The 23,234-nt window shown below is 47.4% G+C and overlaps 1 protein-coding gene across 2 annotated transcripts in view; it reads right to left on the bottom strand.

Moving 5' to 3' along the window:
* USP2 (ubiquitin specific peptidase 2) overlaps positions 1-23,234 on the bottom strand; it is a 94,240-nt gene that overhangs the window by 34,432 nt on the left and 36,574 nt on the right. The window contains exons 1-3 of one of the 2 annotated variants that reach the window (XM_077250503.1): positions 11,380-11,648; positions 1,731-1,781; positions 514-634 (exon numbers count right to left, since the gene is read on the bottom strand). In XM_077250503.1, coding sequence (XP_077106618.1) covers positions 514-634; positions 1,731-1,781; positions 11,380-11,499 — 292 coding nt within the window. In that variant the 5' untranslated portion in view covers positions 11,500-11,648. Of the gene's footprint in view, positions 1-513; positions 635-1,730; positions 1,782-11,379; positions 11,649-23,234 lie in introns of those variants that run through there. The other variant, XM_077250502.1, reaches the window with a different exon arrangement.

Raw genomic sequence — 23,234 nt, 5'->3', positions numbered from 1 at the left:
AGTAACTGAAAACTGCAAATACAGATTAAACAACAACAACCACAAGACAGATTTCATCACCAGGTATCATTGTAATCAGTATAACGGCGCTGACTTGACGCTGTCTGTAGGTTATTGAGCACAATCCTGCCGACAGGTTCCCTTTAAAGAAAAACTTTCAGACATATGGGCCTTTTTATTTAGTGCTTTAGTGACGAGCCTCAGAGAATCCTGAGCAACGCTCCTTAGAAATAAAAGGTACTGACCATAAAACTTAGCACTAAATAAAAAAACAACATATCTTTAAAAAATATCTAAAAAGATAAGAAAACAAAAAAAGTAAATACATTACTCAGGGGAGCAGCAGGAATAACACTGATCCTCATTATCTGTATTGGCCAGTAAAAATCTGAGCAATAAGATTTACAGAAGGACAGCACACAAGTTTTCCACATAGGACAGACAGCAGAGCTGAGCCTGTAATACTCCCATGGGTCCCGTGTGTGGAGGCTTCGCGTGTCTGTGATCACCCACCTTCCATAATGGCCGTGCTGCAGGTCTTGGAGTTCAGGTCACGCTTATAGGAGTTGTGCAGACAATAGTCCCGCAGATCTTTAGTGTTACTCAGACATTGCAGAATGGAGTTCATGAAGCACTGGAGATGAGAAGGAGACGCGTCAGACTCCCAGACACAAAGACCAGCAAACACACAACAAGGAGCGGGGGATAAATTACTGAAATGCAGCTTTTACACATCTACAAGCTGGAGACCATAGATAAAGCCCCCTGTACCCCAGCAGGACAGTGCACTCCGGGGGGCCGTGGTACTGTTAACACTGTGTGCCCCCAAGGGCTGCACATGAGGAGCAAACATCTAGGTACGTAAAGTATGGGGAAAGCGGGCCAGTAGACTAGGGTTGCAGAATGCGGAGAAAACTTTTACTTCTCCTGTTACTTTACTCACGATTATTACAGTAGTTCTCCAGAAATTAAATATCGTTGATTGAACCTTATGATCAATGTTTGAATGTTGGGAGTACAATCTGTAGTAACCCACTAGATCATCACTATGAAGGGGCCCTTTTTATCAAGAAGCTAGTCCAGATTGGTGGCAGTACATAGTTAGTCCTAATCACATAAAGATAACAGAACGGATGGAGCTGCTGTATCTGTGTACACATTAAAGGGAACAGGTGCATGCAGGAACAATGCAGCAGCTTCATTGTGTAAATTGATAAAGGGTCTCCAGAAGTTGAACCCCCACTGATTAAGCAATTATTTTTCGGAATTAATAGCTTTTTCATAATTTCAACAAGTTTTGTGCTGTAGCTACACAAAGTGATCCCATTTATTTCTGTGAGGCTGCTTTCTCACTGGTGCGAGCTTGCTTTGACTTTCTACTGGTTTATGAAAGTCAGAGTATTTTAACTTGTCAGTAAAAACCTATTATATATGACCTACTATAAGTCTAGTCAATAAGTTATGAAACCGGTTAAAACTGAACCCAGGATGACTCCAATGTGACTAGGGCCTATTAAATCTATGAAGAAATGTGCTGGAAATCTGTACTACCGGTTAATAAGTGTCATGGCAGTAATCTTAACATTTATTTTAACAAACATCCTACGAAAAATTATTTTTTCTGGGACTGTCGCAAATGTCCATGTAAATGTCTGATTCACAACTGTTATTATACTCCATTAATAAATACAGATTGTGTCCTAATTCAATTATAAAAAGATAAAACTTACCGTGTTACCAAGATTTCTCAAGCCAACCAAACCTTGGACCACTTTGGGAGGCTGCAAGACATAAGACAATCGTGGATTAGTTTATGCACATTTTATTATACTCCTATAATATACTGTATGTCACATAGCATTCCCATAGAAAAACACATTTACACAAACCGACTGTCAATGAGTAAGTATTCCCTGATCGGTGGTAGTTCAGTATCTGGTTACACAGGTAGGCCGCAATTAATGATGGCCACCAAACGATCTGTAATAGCTTGACATTGTTCTCGGCAGCACAGATCCTGAGAATGATAACATTTTGAGCAGCAAAAAAGATTATTTCACTCTACAAACAAACATTCTGCTCGGTCATCAGGTGATCGACAGCCTGTTTGTACTGCATGATTATCATCGAGCGGGGGTTCCCAGAGGGCACAGCGAGGGAGGGAATCAGACGAACTGTGGCATTCCTTACACCAGACATTTTAATCCAGGAAGTCACTAGAGTAAGGGTACCGTCTCACAGTGGCACTTTTGTCGCTACGACGGCACGATCCGTGACGTTCCAGCGATATACATACGATCTCGCTGTGTCTGACACGCAGCAGCGATCAGGGACCCCGCTGAGAATCGTACGTCGTAGCAGATCGTTTGGAACTTTATTTCGTCGCTGGATCTCCCGCTGTCATCGCTGGATCGGTGTGTGTGACACCGATCCAGCGATGTGTTCGCTTGTAACCAGGGTAAACATCGGGTTACTAAGCGCAGGGCCGAGCTTAGTAACCCGATGTTTACCCTGGTTACCATCGTAAATGTAAAAAAAACCAAACAGTACATACTCACATTCCGGTGTCACGTCCCTCGCCGTCTGCTTCCCGCACTGACTGAGTGCCAGCCATAAAGTAAAAGCAGAGCGCAGCGGTGACGTATGTACTGTTTGTTTTTTTTTACATTTACGATGGTAACCAGGGTAAACATCGGGTTACTAAGCTCGGCCCTGCGCTTAGTAACCCGATGTTTACCCTGGTTACCCGGGGACTTCGGCATCGTTGGTCGCTGGAGAGCTGTCTGTGTGACAGCTCCCCAGCGACCACACAACGACTTACCAACAATCACGGCCAGGTCGTATCGCTGGTCGTGATCGTTGGTAAATCGTTTAGTGTAACGGTACCCTAAGATTTGTGACCACTTGTCAGACGCTCCTAATTCATTAAGGGACATACACCTTTGGCTGCCATCACACTAGCAGTATTTGGTCATAGTTACATAGTTATTAAGGTTGAAGGAAGACTGTAAGTCCATCTAGTTCAACCCATAGCCTAACCTAACATGCCCTAACATGTTGATCCAGGGGAAGGCAAAAAAAACCCATGTGGCAAAGAGTAACTCCACCATGGGGAAAAAAATTCCTTCCCGACTCCACATACGGCAATCAGACTAGTTCCCTGGATCAACGCCTTATCAAGGAATCTAGTGTATATAACCTGTAACATTATACTTTTCCAGAAAGGCATCCAGTCCCCTCTTAAATTTAATTAATGAATCACTCATTACAACATCATACGGCAGAGAGTTCCATAGTCTCACTGCTCTTACAGTAAAGAATCCGCGTCTGTTATTATGCTTAAACCTTCTTTCCTCCAGACGTAGAGGATGCCCCCTTGTCCCTGTCTCAGGTCTATGATTAAAAAGATCATCAGAAAGGTCTTTGTACTGTCCCCTCATATATTTATACATTAAAATAAGATCACCCCTTAGTCTTCGTTTTTCCAAACTAAATAGCCCCAAGTGTAATAACCTATCTTGGTATTGCAGACCCCCCAGTCCTCTAATAACCTTGGTCGCTCTTCTCTGCACCCGCTCCAGTTCAGCTATGTCTTTCTTATACACCAGAGACCAGAACTGTGCACAGTATTCTAAGTGTGGTCGAACTAGTGACTTGTATAGAGGTAAAATTATGTTCTCCTCATGAGCATCTATGCCTCTTTTAATACATCCCATTATTTTATTTGCCTTTGTAGCAGCTGCCTGACACTGGCCACTGAATATGAGTTTGTCATCCACCCATACACCCAGGTCTTTTTCATTGACGGTTTTGCCCAGAGTTTTAGAATTAAGCACATAGTTATACATCTTATTACTTCTACCCAAGTGCATGACCTTACATTTATCCCCATTAAAGCTCATTTGCCATTTATCAGCCCAAGCTTCTAGTTTACATAAATCATCCTGTAATATAAAATTGTCCTCCCCTGTATTGATTACCCTGCAGAGTTTAGAGTCATCTGCAAATATTGAAATTCTACTCTGAATGCCCCCTACAAGGTCATTAATAAATATGTTAAAAAGAAGAGGGCCCAATACTGACCCCTGTGGTACCCCACTGCTAACCGTGACCCAGTCCGAGTGTGCTCCATTAATAACCACCCTTTGTTTCCTATCCCTGAGCCAGCTCTCAACCCACTTACACATATTTTCCCCTATCCCCATTACTCTCATTTTATGTAACAACCTTTTGTGTGGCACCGTATCAAAAGCTTTGGAAAAGTCCATATATACTACGTCCACTGGGTTCCCCGGGCACTTAGCGCAGGCTGTCAATCACTGTGGAAGACCACCCATTGGACTCTGAAGCCCATAGTTAGTAGTGATCACCAGTAATTAATAAGTTATAAGTTATACTGAACTGTGCCCACACACAAATGCCTGCCCAGTAACGCACTACCTGCCGGTCAGGCTGCCTGCTCCAGTTTTCCATAATTCGGTTTTATAACTGGCTGCATACATAATAATGATTAGTTATGCGGATTACTGGGTGTGCTCGAATACAGATCATTCCATACATTTCCACTATAATACAGAATTATCTTCTTATATTATGCAAAAGGAAAATTATGTTAAAGATGTGAAAAATGGGCTATGTGCACACAACGTATTTTAATAGGTAATCCGTCAGCACAAAATGACAGTTCAAACCAAGTAGAGGCGCTCAGTGTTTCATGACAGGGCCAAACATTTAAGCATTTAAGTGCCCTTCCCACCTGCTTATATTCCATCTATTTCCTCCTTTCTCTGGCTCTTTGATGTCAGAGCTGTCAATCAAATGGGGTGGGGGGCAATTGAGAGAAAACAAGCACGGGGGAAGGGGTATATAAATGATCGGCCCTGCTGTGAAGCAACGAGCGGCGTAGTTTGAATAGTCATTCAAGTCATTAACGTCCCTTTAAACTTGGTTTGCCAAGTGCAGATTCTGACTATAAGAAGAGAATGTTGGATACTGAGGGGCGCATCACACGGCCGGGCTGATGTGCTTACAAAACAATATCATATTAATTCAGATTCATCCACATTAAATACTATAAAAATATACAGTCTGTGTTCAACTGCGTTCTGTGACACTTTATTCCACACTTCTCAACCAGTACCTTTGTCACTCCTTGCACTCTTTTTAACTCATTCTTAAGTTTTCTGCTAGTTCTCTGCTCTGACCTGTCACATAACTGGGACAGTTGTTACATTACATGCATCACTGTGGGAGACACTTGTACGGACTCCCTCTGTAATGAGTTGTCACAGTGTGTCCAGAATGTCTACTTGTTTATACAGTGGTTAAAGTGTAGCATAAACACACTCAGGAGTAATGGGGCAGGACAGCACAGAACAATCACTGACCCTGGTGACATGGCCACACCACTGTCCCCAGCCCTGAATTACCTGCAATCTCATTTACTCAATCCTGAGCACACAGATCCCGACCACTTCTCACCTTCACTGCTGCATTGTTCTACATACAGTATCAGCATTTTCACTAGAGATTTGCTGGAAGATGTTATCAGTGAATTCAGCCAATACTCTACCATGTGAGGCCCCCAGCTCTGCCAATACTATGGATAATGCTGGGGTACATGGTGACCTCAGTCACATCATTGTATCTGATAATTGTCCATGTGGTCAGTTCTCAGCATGAAACATACAGAGATGTGACTATGCCAAAAAATGCTAACTCAGCAAATTGATTAAACAGGTTTTTCACTATAGAAGGATTTGTGGAAGAGTCACAGTCATCCATAATTCACGAGCCAGATATCCAAATCTAGAAGCCAAGAGATTTCTTGTGTCATTTCCAGGAGCCCTAAGAGACCAGAAAGTGCTGCCTATAGATATAACAATGCCCCGATGAGTACTTTCACTCCTGACCCTGAGGACAAGGACCAGAACTTCCAGCTTTCTTACAAGAAATGTACTACACTGGACTTTGTAGCTTCTAGGAACTGCTAGAACAAAGTGCAGCTTGTGCTGGATTGTGCCCGCACTCAGTAAGTGGAGCAGAGGTGACATCTGAATAGCATGTCCTGTTCTGCAAACGTCTGAGGAATTTGCTGTCTTCTGGCCATTTAACCAGTTTGTGGTGGCATTGTGCTGCCATTCAAAACCCAACCCTACAATTACCAATACAGGTCAGGAGATTTCTACCGATCACAGCACAGTCTGCTGACAACATGTACTGCATCAGTGACACGCAGGGTCAGAGGGGGAGATGTCTCAGATCCTGCACACGGCACCACGGCTCGTCTATGCCTGTACTGACAATACACTGATGGGACGTGGCACATGTCACAACATGGCGCACAGCGAGTGCCACATCCTTTACGGGATAAGTTACAGAACGTACAGTGCTTTGTGTGCTCGTAAACACACACTGGCATCACGACTGGTGCTTATGCTTTTATTAGAAACTCAATGTTCATTCTGGTCATTAATTTTCATTGTCTACATACCTCATTTGAGAAACGGGGTCATTTGCTAGGTTACTTCCAAATCTGGTTGAAAATAATGTCTTATCCCCTACAAATACTCACCTCGTCTACACATACAGTGGGGCAAAAAAGTATTTAGTCAGTCAGCAATAGTGCAAGTTCCACCACTTAAAAAGATGAGAGGCGTCTGTAATTTACATCATAGGTAGACCTCAACTATGGGAGACAAACTGAGAAATAAAAATCCAGAAATTCACATTGTCTGTTTTTTTATCATTTTATTTGCATATTATGGTGGAAAATAAGTATTTGGTCAGAAACAAACAATCAAGATTTCTGGCTCTCACAGACCTGTAACTTCTTCTTTAAGAGTCTCCTCTTTCCTCCACTCATTACCTGTAGTAATGGCACCTGTTTAAACTTGTTATCAGTATAAAAAGACACCTGTGCACACCCTCAAACAGTCTGACTCCAAACTCCACTATGGTGAAGACCAAAGAGCTGTCAAAGGACACCAGAAACAAAATTGTAGCCCTGCACCAGGCAGGGAAGACTGAATCTGCAATAGCCAACCAGCTTGGAGTGAAGAAATCAACAGTGGGAGCAATAATTAGAAAATGGAAGACATTCAAGACCACTGATAATCTCCCTCCCTGGATCTGGGGCTCCACGCAAAATCCCACCCCGTGGGGTCAGAATGATCACAAGAACGGTGAGCAAAAATCCCAGAACCACGCGGGGGGACCTAGTGAATGAACTGCAGAGAGCTGGGACCAATGTAACAAGGCCTACCATAAGTAACACACTACGCCACCATGGACTCAGATCCTGCAGTGCCAGACGTGTCCCACTGCTTAAGCCAGTACATGTCCGGGCCCGTTTGAAGTTTGCTAGAGAGCATTTGGATGATCCAGAGGAGTTTTGGGAGAATGTCCTATGGTCTGATGAAACCAAACTGGAACTGTTTGGTAGAAACACAACTTGTCGTGTTTGGAGGAAAAAGAATACTGAGTTGCATCCATCAAACACCATACCTACTGTAAAGCATGGTGGTGGAAACATCATGCTTTGGGGCTGTTTCTCTGCAAAGGGGCCAGGACGACTGATCCGGGTACATGAAAGAATGAATGGGGCCATGTATCGAGAGATTTTGAGTGCAAACCTCCTTCCATCAGCAAGGGCATTGAAGATGAAACATGGCTGGGTCTTTCAACATGACAATGATCCAAAGCACACCGCCAGGGCAACGAAGGAGTGGCTTCGTAAGAAGCATTTCAAGGTCCTGGAGTGGCCTAGCCAGTCTCCAGATCTCAACCCTATAGAAAACCTTTGGAGGGAGTTGAAAGTCCGTGTTGCCAAGCGAAAAGCCAAAAACATCACTGCTCTAGAGGAGATCTGCATGGAGGAATGGGCCAACATACCAACAACAGTGTGTGGCAACCATGTGAAGACTTACAGAAAACGTTTGACCTCTGTCATTGCCAACAAAGGATATATTACAAAGTATTGAGATGAAATTTTGTTTCTGACCAAATACTTATTTTCCACCATAATATGCAAATAAAATGATAAAAAAACAGACAATGTGATTTTCTGGATTTTTTTTTCTGTTTGTCTCCCATAGTTGAGGTCTACCTATGATGTAAATTACAGACGCCTCTCATCTTTTTAAGTGGTGGACCTTGCACTATTGCTGAATGACTAAATACTTTTTTGCCCCACTGTATATGCACGCGAGGGTGCTTGGCGGGGGTCCATGATACATTGGGGGAATAAAACAGCGATTAGATTTTTGTTCCTTACACAACATCCTGACCCAAACACTGGCCCAAAAATCGCAACCATGAAAACCACAGGTACAACACTATAAACCGAAGGAATATGACAAATATGACTTACTAAATGGATACATGTTCTTCCAGTGAATCAGGGACGGCTACACTGTGCAGTGCAGAAAAGTTGAAGGTTTTCCAGGAATGGACCTGTTAAATGTGAGTCGTACAGTATATGCTTCCTCTTAGAGAGGTATACAAAAGTTTTGTGCCGCACATATGGCCATAATATACTAAAGAGCACAGAAAACTTTTAGGAACTTTAAGCGTTAACATGTCAGCAGACTGACTGATTGACAGACCTGCTCTACTTCCTAGAATCCCAGCACCATGCAGGACAGCGGGGCCAGAATGTACCAGTCCTGGCAGGAACATTACACAAGAAGGTGCTGAGATCAGTGGAGCAGAAGCTGATGCATTCCTCTGTGGCCCCTGGGCACATTCCTCAGAACGCAGGTCCTGGGGGGCGCTGGGCACGTTCCTCAGAGCGCAGGTCCTGGGAACACTGGGCACGTTCCTCAGAGCGCAGGTCCTGGGAACACTGGGCACGTTCCTCAGAGCGCAGGTCCTGGGGGGCGCTGGGCACGTTCCTCAGAGCGCAGGTCCTGGGGGGCGCTGGGCACGTTCCTCAGAGCGCAGGTCCTGGGGGGCGCTGGGCACGTTCCTCAGAGCGCAGGTCCTGGGGGGCGCTGGGCACGTTCCTCAGAGCGCAGGTCCTGGGGGGCGCTGGGCACGTTCCTCAGAGCGCAGGTCCTGGGGGGCGCTGGGCACGTTCCTCAGAGCGCAGGTCCTGGGGGGCGCTGGGCACGTTCCTCAGAGCGCAGGTCCTGGGGGGCGCTGGGCACGTTCCTCAGAGCGCAGGTCCTGGGGGGCGCTGGGCACGTTCCTCAGAGCGCAGGTCCTGGGGGGGCGCTGGGCACGTTCCTCAGAGCGCAGGTCCTGGGGGGCGCTGGGCACGTTCCTCAGAGCGCAGGTCCTGGGGGGCACTGGGCACGTTCCTCAGAGCGCAGGTCCTGGGGGGCACTGGGCACGTTCCTCAGAGCGCAGGTCCTGGGAACACTGGGCACGTTCCTCAGAGCGCAGGTCCTGGGGGGCACTGGGCACGTTCCTCAGAGCGCAGGTCCTGGGGGGCACTGGGCACGTTCTTCAGAGCGCAGGTCCTGGGGGGCACTGGGCACGTTCCTCAGAGCGCAGGTCCTGGGGGGCGCTGGGCACGTTCCTCAGAGCGCAGGTCCTGGGGGGCGCTGGGCACGTTCCTCAGAGCGCAGGTCCTGGGGGGCGCTGGGCACGTTCCTCAGAGCGCAGGTCCTGGGGGGCACTGGGCACGTTCCTCAGAGCGCAGGTCCTGGGGGGCACTGGGCACGTTCCTCAGAGCGCAGGTCCTGGGGGGCACTGGGCACGTTCCTCAGAGCGCAGGTCCTGGGGGGCACTGGGCACGTTCCTCAGAGCGCAGGTCCTGGGGGGCACTGGGCACGTTCTTCAGAGCGCAGGTCCTGAGGGGCACTGGGCACGTTCCTCAGAGCGCAGGTCCTGGGGGGCACTGGGCACGTTCCTCAGAGCGCAGGTCCTGGGGGGCACTGGGCACGTTCCTCAGAGCGCAGGTCCTGGGTGGCACTGGGCACGTTCCTCAGAGCGCAGGTCCTGGGGGGCACTGGGCACGTTCCTCAGAGTGCAGGTCCTGGGGGGCACTGGGCACGTTCCTCAGAGCGCAGGTCCTGGGGGCACTGGGCACGTTCCTCAGAGTGCAGGTCCTGGGGGGCACTGGGCACGTTCCTCAGAGCGCAGGTCCTGAGGGGCACTGGGCACGTTCCTCAGAGTGCAGGTCCTGGGTGGCACGGGATCAAGGCCAAACATCTGCAGTCACAATGCTGGATCCTTATGTAACACTGTATATTACACCAGTCTATCTGTGTCCACACAGTAAGTTACTATTTGTAAATATTTGCACAATATTGTTACTAGTTTACCAGGTGATGACTCACACATCTGGTAACCAGTACAGGCCATTTCTTATCCGATGAATGAAAACTACGGCATGTCAAATTCTTTCAGCATCTTTTTGGCAGTTTTTTTCCCCTTTGATATCAATTAAGTTTAGCAGCAAAAAAAAAACAAAAAAAACAGAAAACAAGAAAAAAAACAAATAGGGACAGAAAGCAAATAAAAAATAAAAAACACTTTAGAACAACTCCTCTCAAATTAGTTTTTTGGGGAGAACTGAGTTTTTGGCCACTGACCATCCCCACGAAGCCCCCAGAGAAAGGCGAGAGGGTCCGTCAGGAGACAAAGTGGCCTGTTACTCTCCCAGCACTGCTGGCGCCATATGGTGACAATCCTGACAATCCGCTACCTCTGGGCAAAACCCCAAGGGTATGATCGGGACAAAGATGTGCAGCAGCAGTAAGGAAATAAAACCTGTCCCATTCCCTGCAGCGGTGGGTGCTCCGGGGGGTCCGCACTGCTCTTACCTCAGTGATGGCGTCACCTATATCAAAGTGACCACTGCAGCTTATCACTGGCCTCAGTGTCTTGTCATGTCAGCAGCAGCGGTACCGCTGAAGACAGTGATTGGCTGCAGACGTCACATGAACATATGTCACATACAATAAAGGACCAGCGAGGATCACCAGAGCACTGGCACTGAAGGGGTGCGGGCAGAACGGGCACCGCTACCTGTTATCATGTAATCACTATTAATAATAAATGCAGGACAACCAGTGCAGAGCCTGGCATCACCACCGGGCACCCCGCTATACCACCAATCATCAGGATATACACGGGCGGAGGGAGAGATAGCAGGTGTGCAGCCTCGGGTACCAGGTCACAGAAAAGGGGTGACGTGACCCTCCTCCTCTGCGCCCCATAGTCTTCTGCCCCCCCCACAGTCCTCTGCCCCTCACAGTCCTCTGCCCTAGTCATCTGCCTCCCCAGTCCCCCACCCCCCAGTCCTCTACTCCCTCAGTCCTCAGCCCCCCAGTCCTCTGTACTCTCAGTCCTCAGCCCCCCAGTCCTCTGTACTCTCAGTCCTCAGCCCCCCAGTCTCCAGCCCCCCAGTCTCGCCCATGCTCTTCTCACCTTGGTCCTGTGCAGCATGAAGTCCAGCAGGCTGGATATCACCACTGCGCCAGGGAGCTGCGGCTGCTGGCGGCTGCGGGAGCCCAGACCGGTCATTGTCAGCGAGTGTGAGGACGGCATGGAGCAGATGTGCACCGGGACGTGCGGTGAGTGACCTCTGCGTGCGGTAGAGTCTGCAGTACTCCGTGCGGTAGTGTCTGCAGTCCGGGTGCAGCCGGTACTTGTGTCTCCTGGCAGGCAGCAGCAGCCGCACAGTGCCCGCCCTCCGCCGTCACATCGTTATCACCGGCCGCGGGAATGTGACAAGTGTCCCCTGACGTCAGAGGGCGGGAAATCCTCTGCTGCTCCGGCCCGAGAGCCGCGTCCTCCGGCCATGTGTGCAGGTGACAGCAGCACACACTGCTCCGTGCCCACAGGGTGCATGGAATATCATCACATACTATGTTCACATAGAATGGTTACACACACAAAACAATTATAAATGAATATCTATAGATAGAAAAAATCTGGGCAATATTTAATTTAAAAAAAAAAGAGGAAACAATGCCCAGCAGAGGGAAAGCCAGCGACTGGGGGCCAATGTTTATAGCCTGGGAAGGGGGTAATACCCATGGAGCTTCCCAAGCTATTAATATCAGCTCACAGCTGTATGCTTAGCCTTTACTGGGTATTAAAATAGGGAAGCCCCCCAAAAGATGCCGTGGGGTCCCCCCTATAATTTATAGCCAGGAAAGGCTATGCAGACAGCTGCAGGCTGTTATTAATAGCCTAGGAAGGACCATGGTTATTGCCATACCCCCCCTTCCCCGCTTATAACACCAGCACTCAGCTACCCCCTGTAGCGGTGGCATATGGGGTAATATTTGTGGGGTTGGTGACACCTTTGTATTGTAAGGTGACATCAAGCCCATGGCTTAGCAATGGTGAGGCATCTATAAGACACCGATCCATTATTAATCCTATAGTTGTTAAGGGGTTAAATAAAGACAATAAACACAGTTTACCATCTTTATAGTTACTCCTAATCCATGTGGCATCCTCAATCTCCTGAAAAAAAAAAAATCAACAGTATACTCCCTGTTCTGATGTAATCCATTTAATAACGAGTGTCCCACGACGATGTCCCCTATAGAGCTGTCACATCAGGAGATGTGATCACTCTACAGGGCCTCCAGTGACACACTGTCAGGAGACAATGGCTGGAGTTCATGCTCTCACTTTACGGCTCCGCTGCGTGAGAATGTTCCCACGCAGCGGTGCCACAAGTGACAGGACGAACTCCGGTAACCTCTAGGCGATGGAGGGATACAGTGCGGGAGTATTATCTCCAGTCACTGTACACGGAATCCCCTGTAGAGCGGTCACATCTCCTGATGTGACAGCTTTACACGGGAGATCGTCGTGGGACACTTGTGTGATTAAATCAGAACAGGGAGTATACTGTTGGTTTATTTTTTTGCAGGCGATCAAGGGCGTCGGGGATTAGCTGTATGGTGAGTATGTGTACTGTATGTGTGTATGTGTTTTTTTGTACTATTCCACACAGTAGCTGTAGTAGTAGATGATGGGACTATCATCGGCTAGCTGTCACTGTAGCAAACATAGCCGGATGGGACTAGTAGTCCCATCGGGCGATGCCTGCCTAGCCTACGCACAGACACACACACAGCCCCACACAGACACACACACAGCCCTGCACACACCCGCAGACCCACACACACACAGATACACACAGACACGCACATATTCTCTGTACACACATAGTCTTCGCCCACACACTCTTCCTTCTCTCGATCTGCAGCATTTCTCACACGCAATTATGCAGCAAAACCACAGATCTTTTTAAACCTGTGATCTTGCTGCGGATTTGACTGACACAATGGGTGCAGAAACGCTGCAGATCTGCAAAAACAATTGACATGCTGCAAAAATTAAAACGCTGTGAATCCGTGCGTATTTTTCCGCAGCATGTGCACACCAATTCTAGATTTCCCATTGACTAACATTGCTTGTGCACTACACTGCGGATTTGATGCAATTCTGTGCGTCCAAAAACGCTGCGGATCTCCATCAAAATCCGCAACATGTGCACATAGCCTAACGCCGCCACACACATCACATGTATAACACCACCACACATATCACATATGTAACACCGCCACACACATTACATGTGTAACAGTGCCACACACATCACATGTGTAACACCGCCACACACATCACATGTGTAACACCGCCACACACATCACATGTGTAACACCGCTACACACATCAACCTCTACTCATCCATTTAACATGAGGATGGCCTCCGAGCTGGATCGCGGTACCTTGGAGACAGTCATCTTGAAAAACATTTGGTCCAATTTTGACACTACTCCTATTTGTGTTGGAGCACATCTTTATCTTCAATAACAAGATACCTACAGCTACAAGGGACGGCAATGGGGCCTCTTGTGCCTCCTATGATAACCATTCTGTGAAGTACAGATAGCGGCTGCTTACAGGGCTGTATCCTGCGTTGCAGTTTGGAATAAGGTTACAGATTACACAGTGACATTCATGCACACAGATGTCACCTCCGTTCTTCTCATGCATGGAGGGTTTACATGACTCTGCCTCTTCAGGCTCCGCAGTCTCCTCTATTCCCTGCAGCCCCCACAGCCTCCTCCAGCCCCCGCAGCCTCCTCCAGCCCCCACAGCCTCCTCCAACCCCCACAGCCTCCTCCAGCCCCCACAGCCTCCTCCAACCCCCACAGCCTCCTCCAGCCCCCACAGCCTCCTCCATTCCTTGCAGCCTCCTCCAGTCTCGGCAGCCTCCTCCAGCCCCCGCAGCAGCCTCCTCCAGCCCCCACAGCCTCCTCCAGCCCCCGCAGCCTCCTCCAGCCCCCGCAGCCTCCTCCAGCCCCCACAGCCTCCTCCAGCCCCCGCAGCCTCCTCCAGCCCCCGCAGCCTCCTCCAGACCCCACAGCCTCCTCCAGCCCCCGCAGCCTCCTCCAGCACCCGCAGCCTCCTCCAACCCCCACAGCCCCCACAGCCTCCTCCAGCCCCCACAGCCTCCTCCATTCCTTGCAGCCTCCTCCAGTCTCGGCAGCCTCCTCCAGCCCCCGCAGCAGCCTCCTCCAGCCCCCGCAGCCTCCTCCAGCCCCCGCAGCCTCCTCCAGCCCCCCAAGCCTCTTCCACTCCTTGCAGCCTCCTCCAGTCTCGGCAGCCTCCTCCAGCCCCCGCAGCAGCCTCCTCCAGCCCCCACAGCCTCCTCCATCTCGGCAGCCTCCTCCAGCCCCCACGGCAGCCTGCATCACAGCCTCCTCCAGCCCCCACAGCCTCCTCCAGCTCCCATAGCCTCCTCCAGCCGCTGCAGCCTCCTCCAGCCCCTGCAGCCTCCTCCTCCATCCCCCCCCAGCCTCCTCCTGTGATCGCCTCTATGGTTCTTCTAGTTCCTTTGTCACCTGTTCACTAGCACTGCTCCTGATTGTGTGCACTGTACCTGACTGGCTGTTACCTGTCCCTATGCTCTAGTAATACACTAGTATACACTTTCAGAGTAGACTTGGTCGATAAAACAGAATTATACACTATACCACTGGATACATACAGATATACCCTGTATCATAGGAATATGTATGTAATCTAATTATAAAGCACCCCTCCTAATCAATGTAAATATCCCTTTAATGGGAATCTGTCACCAGTATTTTGCTACTTCCTCTGAGAGCAGCATAATGTAGAGACAGAGACCCTGATAGCAGTGATGTGTCTCCTACGGGGCTACTTGCTGTAGCTTTGATAAAATGCCATCTTTAATCAGCAGGAGATTACCATTAGAGAACTAGTAAACTGCGGCCATATAGTCCTCCATAGTCATGAGCTCTGTATTACCCCGTCCCCACCACTCATTGGTAGCTTTCTGCCTATGCACAGTGTACACAGGTGTGGTTGTACAGATCTCATTCTCCACATTCAGATAAACACTAATTTGATCAATATCACCGGGGGGAATGTGACCGCTGCTCGGGTCTATAAAGGAACAATAGGTGCAGATGTCCTCAGCCCCTTCACAACCCGGGAACTTGCCATTTTTGTGCTTTTATTTCTTCCTCCCCGTTTTTTCGAAGACCCACAAGGTTTTCACTTTTCTGCCAACACACCCAAAGAGGGCTGTGTTTTTTGGGATCACTGGTAATTTGACACAATTAATTTCCCCATATAATTTAATTACAAAATGAGAATAAATGAAAAAAACAACAATGTAATTCCTCCATTGTGTTCTGGGTATTGTTCACTGTGCAGTAAACATGATTCTTCAGGTCTGTATGATTACAGCGATACCAAACATATCCAGGTGTTTTTTATTATTATATTTGTGGTGAAAAAAATTTGAATTTTGTAAAAAAAAATGTGTGTTTTCATGACCTTTTTCTGAGACCCCTAATGGTTTTATTGTGACATTGGTTTGCCTCACTATTGCAATGGGAACCTGGGAGGACGCGAAACGCGTTAGTGAATTGATGTGACTGCTGTTCGCTGCCAGTAAAGACGCTTCTATCGCAAGCGAGTGCTGATCCCGATACCGTCCGGCCCAGACATAACTGTGATATGAAATCTAGCTGGATCTGCCTGATCTCAGGTGGTTGCATGATCTTCAGAGAGTTGACGCCGCTTCTGATTGGACCACGTCGGACTAACAATGGGAGAACTTTTTATCGGACTGCCAGAATCATCTAATACATCTTGGACTTCTAGGATCTCCGAAACCTAAAGCATGGTGAGAGACACCTACATTGTTTCCATACTTCCTCCACTGTCCGCCATCTTCAGGACTTTTCGTGGACTTTTAGGGGTTATCACGTCCCACGCGGGATTCTCTTCTGGCTCACACGGCTGTATTAGCGCCACCCTATTTGTGCAGTCAGTGGCTTTATTCCAATACTAATTGGACATCATCCAGATATTTTCGTTTGCACATTGTATACTATCTTATCTTATGACTTATTCGTTGTGTCTATTTTATTTACTGCCATTTTTTATCTTTATGTTCACCATTTTCCTCCCACCAGGCCCCGTTGTGGTGCTTTATAGAAATATTTATTTGTGATCACGGCATAATATTACTGTATTTTTTAGACATTCGGCCTTACAAATGAGCAAAGCAGTAACGCAGTTGACTAGGTCTGGGTGTCCGCCTCCTGTAGGCTTACACTCCTGAAAAAGTGCACGACAGATCTCACATTCATCTATTGGCCCTGTCGGTGCAGGCCTCCGGACCCCGTTTTGCGGGAGATTTCGGACGTATCCCTGACAGGGACCCAGAACACAATGTGAAAGCACCCTAAGGCAGAAGGTGCAGAAGGACAGCAACGGCCATTATGCCTTGTGCAACTCAATGCCTTGCAAAGTAGGTGAGTGCCACTCCGGTTTTGTAAAACAGATGTCATTTAACTTTTCTGTTTCTATTTTCCACATTTGAGCAATACCGCTATTAAATGGGGTGCCCCTTCCACATCGGATTTTAATTAGTGCCGGTACATTCCGAGCATTTGAGCAGTGTCATTTTTTCCATTGTAGCCTGGTGGCACTATGTTACACTGCAGTGACATGAGTCTGTGGCAGATACAATCTAGGTCTGTGTGTCTGCCAAGACCCAGCAGCTCCGCTATGCCGGACGCACACCCTGTGATAACGGGTGGACTAGCTCCAATGGAAGCATCGGATTACAGCAGCAAAAGAGAACACCGTGATCCAATCTGTTTCTACTATTTTGCAGGACAGGCACTCCTACAACTTTTTATTATTTTTTTTTCCCCTGATGAAGCTGCCATATGGCAGCGAAACACGCAAGGCGCATCCCCACTGATGCTATATTGTCTGCTATACGGGATTCCAAGTTTAGGATGTTATATATTTATGGTATGCTCTACTGTTTATTTTTGTGTGCCTATTACATATGGGTCTTTTGTGGACATTATAATGCACTTTGCCCAAAATAACATCTTATACATTGGACTAATTGTTTGCCCCTTGTAGTCTATAGACAGTGTGTTTTTTGGCTCTATTATATGCCATCTCTTATAGTATTCAGCCTTGAGGGACCATAGGCCTGTTTTGACTTCAATATTTATTGTTATATTTCCTGTATGCTATGGTAATTTATGTCTATATCTATATATTCATTCATTATATTATTATCTGAGTAGTACTATTATTTTGGATTGAATGGTCAGTACATTGCCCCTCCTCACCCTAGTTATTTTTCATTGACTGACTTACATACATTGTGGGAATATTTCCGTTTTTACTTGTTTTTTATTTCTATCTGGTGTTTGTGTACTGAATACAATTACGTGTTTTATTATACAGGTGTATATGTTACTTGTTTATAGGTAATTTCTTTTTTTCCTTTATACATGTTCTGATTACTGATGGCCAGATGACGGCTTGCTTTTTGCAGGACCAGTTATAGTTTTCAATGACACCATTAATTTTACCATTTAATGTACTGAAAAATAGGAAAAAAAATCCAAGTTGGATGAAAAGGTGAAAAATTCAATTCTGCCAGTTATTTGGGTTTAATTTTGCATTAAAAATGACATGGAAACATTTTTCTCTAGGTCCTTACGCTTGCTGGAATACCAATCTCTAATATATATATTTATTATATATTTATTATATAAGTAGTTTAAAAAAAATTCAGAAGTTTGAAAAAAAATGGGTTCTGTTGTCATTTTCTGAGCTCTCTATCATTTTTATTTTTCCATCAACGGAGCTGTGTGAGTGATAATTTTTTGCGTAGTGAGGTGAGGATTTTATTTTTACCATGCTTGATCACTTTGTACATTTTGTGATCATAGTGGACCGGGTCCCAACCCCAGCATCTCTTTTTTTTTTTCAGATCATTTTATTAGGGAAGTATGACGCCTGAAAAAAAGGCAATTCTGGCGTGTTTTTTTTTTCTGTTCATATTGTTTGCTGATCTGGTTAATTATTGTTATATTTTCATATTTCGAATTTTACAAACACAGCGACACCAAATATGTCTATTTTTTATATATATATAAATATATATATTTTGAATGGGGAAAAGGTGGGTGATTGAAATTTTTTTTTTTACTTACCGTATATACTCTTGTATAAGCCTAGTTTTTCAGCACATTTCTTTGTGCTGAAAATGCCCCCCTCGGCTTATACATGAGTCATTGTCCCAGAAAGACGGTGGGGAAGGGGGAGCAGCAGGTCAGAGAGGCAGGAGCCAGCAGCTGCGGCTGAAGCTTGTGCCCGCTGCTAAAGAGAAATGAATATTCACTGCGCTGGCAGTGAATATTCATTTCTCTTATAGCATGTACAGTTATAGTCGCAGTCACTGGCTTCCAGCACACATCCTACTTACCTTCCCTGCGTGCCGTCGCTGCATATCGTTCCAGTGCCAGCAGCTCTTCTGGCTGAGCGATCACGTGTCCCCGCTTAGTAAGGTAATGAATATTCACCTCTCTCCACTCCCATAGGCGTGGAGTGAATATTCATTACCTTAATGAGCAGGGACACGTGATTGCTCAGCCGAAAGAGCTGCTGACACCGAAACAAGATGCAGCAAGGCCGCACAGGGATATGTAGCTGTAACAGGAAACCTAGCCCAGCAGGTGGTCCAGCCACATCAGCTAGTATCCAAGCTCGTACAAAATGGGAGCCGATGTGGCTGCCTATTGCCGTTAGTGCAACACCTGTAAGACAGTGGAGAAGGCAGGGTAGTGCCCCAATGTTAACTCTACCCATTATTGAAGAGCCTTTCAGAAGGGTGGCTGTGGATCTAGTTGGACTGATGTCCACTCCCAGCAGCTCTGTGAAATTCTTCATACTGACAGTAGTCAACTGTGCCACACGGTACCCGGAAGTGTTAACCTTCTCATCCATTCAGGCAAACAAGGAGGCCACCGCCTTACTGGTGATTTTCACCCTAGTAGGTTTTCCTCAGGAAATGTTCACAAAGTTCATGTTGCAACTGATGGAGTCCCTCTGTAAGCAGATAAAAGATGCGACATCTGGTCACCAGCCCATACCACCCACAGACTAATGGCCTGTGTGAATAACTCAATGCCACCCTGAAGCAGATTCTTAAGATGTTGGTCGGCTCTCATGGGTCAACTTGGAGCGGTTCCTCCCACACCTACTATTTGCCTTCAGGGAGGTTCCACAGACCTCTACGGGGTTCTCCCCCTTTGAGCACCTGTACAAGCAACGTGTGCAGGGGCTCCTGACTCTGGTGAAAGAGGTCTGGGAAGGAGACTTGGCCACCTCTGGAGAGTTAGTCATCGAGTATGTTGTGTTCTTCCTTGACAAAATGCAGGCCTTGGCGCAGCTGGTGCACGATAATATGATGCGAGCCAGGCAGACCAGAAGCAGTGGTATGACAAGAATGCTTATGAGAGTAACTACCAGGTGGGTTAAAAAGGGGTGGGTACTGGTCCGCATACCCCATAACAACATTCAGGTGGCCTGGGAAGGCCCGTATCTCATGCACCAGTGGCTCAATGCCGTAACATACTTGGTCACCCTGGATCACACCCGGGGAATGCGGAAGGCCTTCTACGTGAACATTATGAAGGCACATCATGAGTAGGGGGCTGCGCCCTCCTTGTATGCAGCCTGCCAAAAGAGGCAGAGACCCTCCTGGATATGCTAACCCAGGCTAGGGCGGGTGAGATCATCGAGGATGTGGAGGTTTGTCAGACCAACGGTCCCAGCTGTGGGCAACCCTACACCCCTTTGAGCAACAAGCCTGGAAGGATAACGTTGACCGTCCATCATGTGGACATCCGGGATCACCCCCCAATCCGGCGTTAAGCATATAGGGTCTCCCTGGAGGTGCATCAGCATGTGCACCATGAGATTGACAAGATACTGAAGCTGGGGGTCATCAAAACCTCCAGCAGCGCTTGGGCCTTACCCGTAGTCCTTATTCCAAAGAAGGTTCTGTGTGGACTACAGGGGGGCACTCAACACTGACATGGTCATCGATTCGCACCCCATGCTGCACATCAATTACTTGATTAATCAGTTGGCTGGGGCCAAGTACCTGACCATCGTGAATCTGAGCTGGGGATATTGGCATATTCTCTCGACCTGTGAGGCGTGGTAACGCTCTGCCTTTATCGCCCCGTTCAGACTGTACTAGTCCACAGAGATACCATTCGGGATGAAGAATGCTCCTACCACTTTTCAACGGAAGGTCAACTCGCTGCTCAAGGGACTTGGAAGTGTACACAGCCACGTAACTGGACGACATTGCCATCTTCAGTCGCGCCTGGGAAGCTCACCTAGAGCATCTGGCGCAGGTGCTCAGGCTTGACTATTAAGCTGCAGAAATGCCAGCTGGGCATTAGTGAGGTCCACTACCTAGGCGGGGGGTCTCCGTTGCTGTGCTCAGCCAAATCGATTCTATGGGCCAAGAACACCCCGTTTTGTACTTGAGCCGAAAGCTCCTGCCGGGGGCGGTGGCCTACTCCTCGATGGAAAAGGAATGACTGGCAATTGTGTGGGCCCTGCAGCATCTGCATCCCTACTTCTACTGATGCCAATTCACAGTGGAAACAGACAACAACCCCTTCAGCTGGTTGCACACTGTATCCGGAATGAATGGAAGGTTTCGCTCCAGCATTGCACTCCAGCAGTACCACTTCGCCATTCGCTACAAGAAGGGCTGTGACCATGGTAACTTTGACGGGTTATCCCAACGAGGGGAGGTTGCAGATGGGAATGCGGGGACACCGAAATGAGCTGCCCCTAGCGCCCTCTAAAGGGCGGAGGTGTGAAAAATGGGGGTATTTAATGGCATCTTACAATCCTCATTCAGCATGTATAGTTATAACAGGTGGTCCAGCAAACCAGCTGGCATCCAAGCTCATACAAGATGACCTCCTGCAGAGCCCACGCTGTGTAACTGCTTTGTCCAGTCAGAGGGCAATTTCATAAAGAGATTTAAGATGAATATGGAGTTATTGTACATATTGGCCACACATCGGTTACATTTTCGAGATCACTGGAACAGGCCGAATGCCTTCCAGGGTCTCGATCCATTCTATCACCCCAGGATGAGGAAATATGCAGAATGGCTAGTAGAAGCCAGGTAGCGAAGCCGTGTTTGGTCTCCAAGTGTAAAGGGGGCCTGGCCGGATCCGATGGCGCCAGAACTGCTGGTGACTGACCTTCTGTTGGGAAGTTATGATCCTTCATATGTTTTAGGAGTTTTAGCTTCAAACACACAGGGAAAGGGGATAAGGCCCCCCATGGACAAAAATGGTGTGACCAACCAAGGGGATAAATTCTTGTGCAAGGCCATGTGCTCCCTCACTTTTTCTTATGCTTGCTGTTCACTTTCATGTCGTGTAACGTGCTGGAAAGAACTGAATCAGATGGCAGCCCGTACCCCCATGCGGCCCAGCACACATGATCGAAAGTCAAACTGGTAATTGACATGATTCATCTGCTTATAATTCTTGTACTATCACCTGTATTTGCATATCTGATTATTGTATGTGTATAACTATTGTGTGTATAGTGTATTGTCTAATGTGCCCTCAAGGTGATTAAATATATAATTTAACCTTGGGCTGCTCTTTTATCTCGATCCACGAATCCACACGTCCGTGTTCTCGGCTTTAACTTCACATGCTACTGGGGTTGGTTTCTGGCTCAATATAATGACGTTAACGGACCAGTCGGACCAGTTAACGGACCAGTAACGGATCAATCTAACAAGGAACTGGTGGCAGTCCTACCAGGCTGATAAGGTTCTGTTTCACTGGTGCTAGTGAAAGGGGCCTCTCAACCTGTCAGGGTTGTGAGCGAGTGTGGTGACATGGCATCGACTGCGTGGGCCACATCCTTTCACTCTTCGTGCCTCCCAGGGCGTATCTGGAAAGGGGGTTGTCTGTGGAAAACTGCACCAAGCTGACCTTATGGGACCCAGGGGGTGCGGAATGTCATGTTGGTGCAAGAGCCACGTGATCCCTCCAACGTAATATTGACGGAAGGTGCAGCTTCATCACATGTGACAGCAGCTGTGGCGTCCCTACAGGGTTTCCTCTGTGCTGAGCAATGCAGAAGGTCAGAGGACGTGCTGCATAGACAGGAGCAGCGGGGGGAACGGGGAGAGGTGATTTTTTGTTTACTTAATTTTTTATGCATGGAGCAATATATGGGGCCCATATTATTGTATGGAGTAATATATGGGGCCCACAATACAGTATGGAGCACTATATGGGGTCCATTGTACTGTATATAGCACTATGTGGGGCCACTATTCTCTATGGATCAATATATGGGGCCCCTAATACTGTATGGATCAATATATGGGGTCCATAATACTGTATGGATTAATACATGGGGCCAATAATACATTATGGGGCACTATATGGGGTCCTTTATACTGTATGGAGCACTATTTGGTGCCCCTGTATACTGTATGGAGCACTATATGGGGCATATTATACTTTATAGAGGACTATACAGGGCCCATAATACAGTATGGTGCAGTATATGGGGCATATTATACTTTACGAAGGACTAAATGGGGCCCATTATGCTGTATGGAGCACTCTATGGAGGACTATATGGGGCCCATAGTACAGTATGGCGCAGTATATGGGGCTCATTATACTGTATGCAGCACTACATGGGGCCCACAATACTGTAGGGAGGACTATATGGCGTCCATAACACTGTGTACTATATGGAGGACTATATGAGGCCCATAATACTGTATGGTGGAGAATGTGGTGCCCATAATACTGTATGGACGACTGTGGGGCCCATAATACTGTATGGACGACTATATGGTGACCATTATATTGTATGTGAGGACTATG

Source organism: Ranitomeya variabilis, chromosome 4 (assembly GCF_051348905.1).
Source record: "Ranitomeya variabilis isolate aRanVar5 chromosome 4, aRanVar5.hap1, whole genome shotgun sequence".
Lineage (NCBI taxonomy): Eukaryota > Metazoa > Chordata > Amphibia > Anura > Dendrobatidae > Ranitomeya > Ranitomeya variabilis.
Note: the sequence above shows the minus strand (reverse complement) of the source record. Positions and strands in the feature narration are given on the sequence as shown.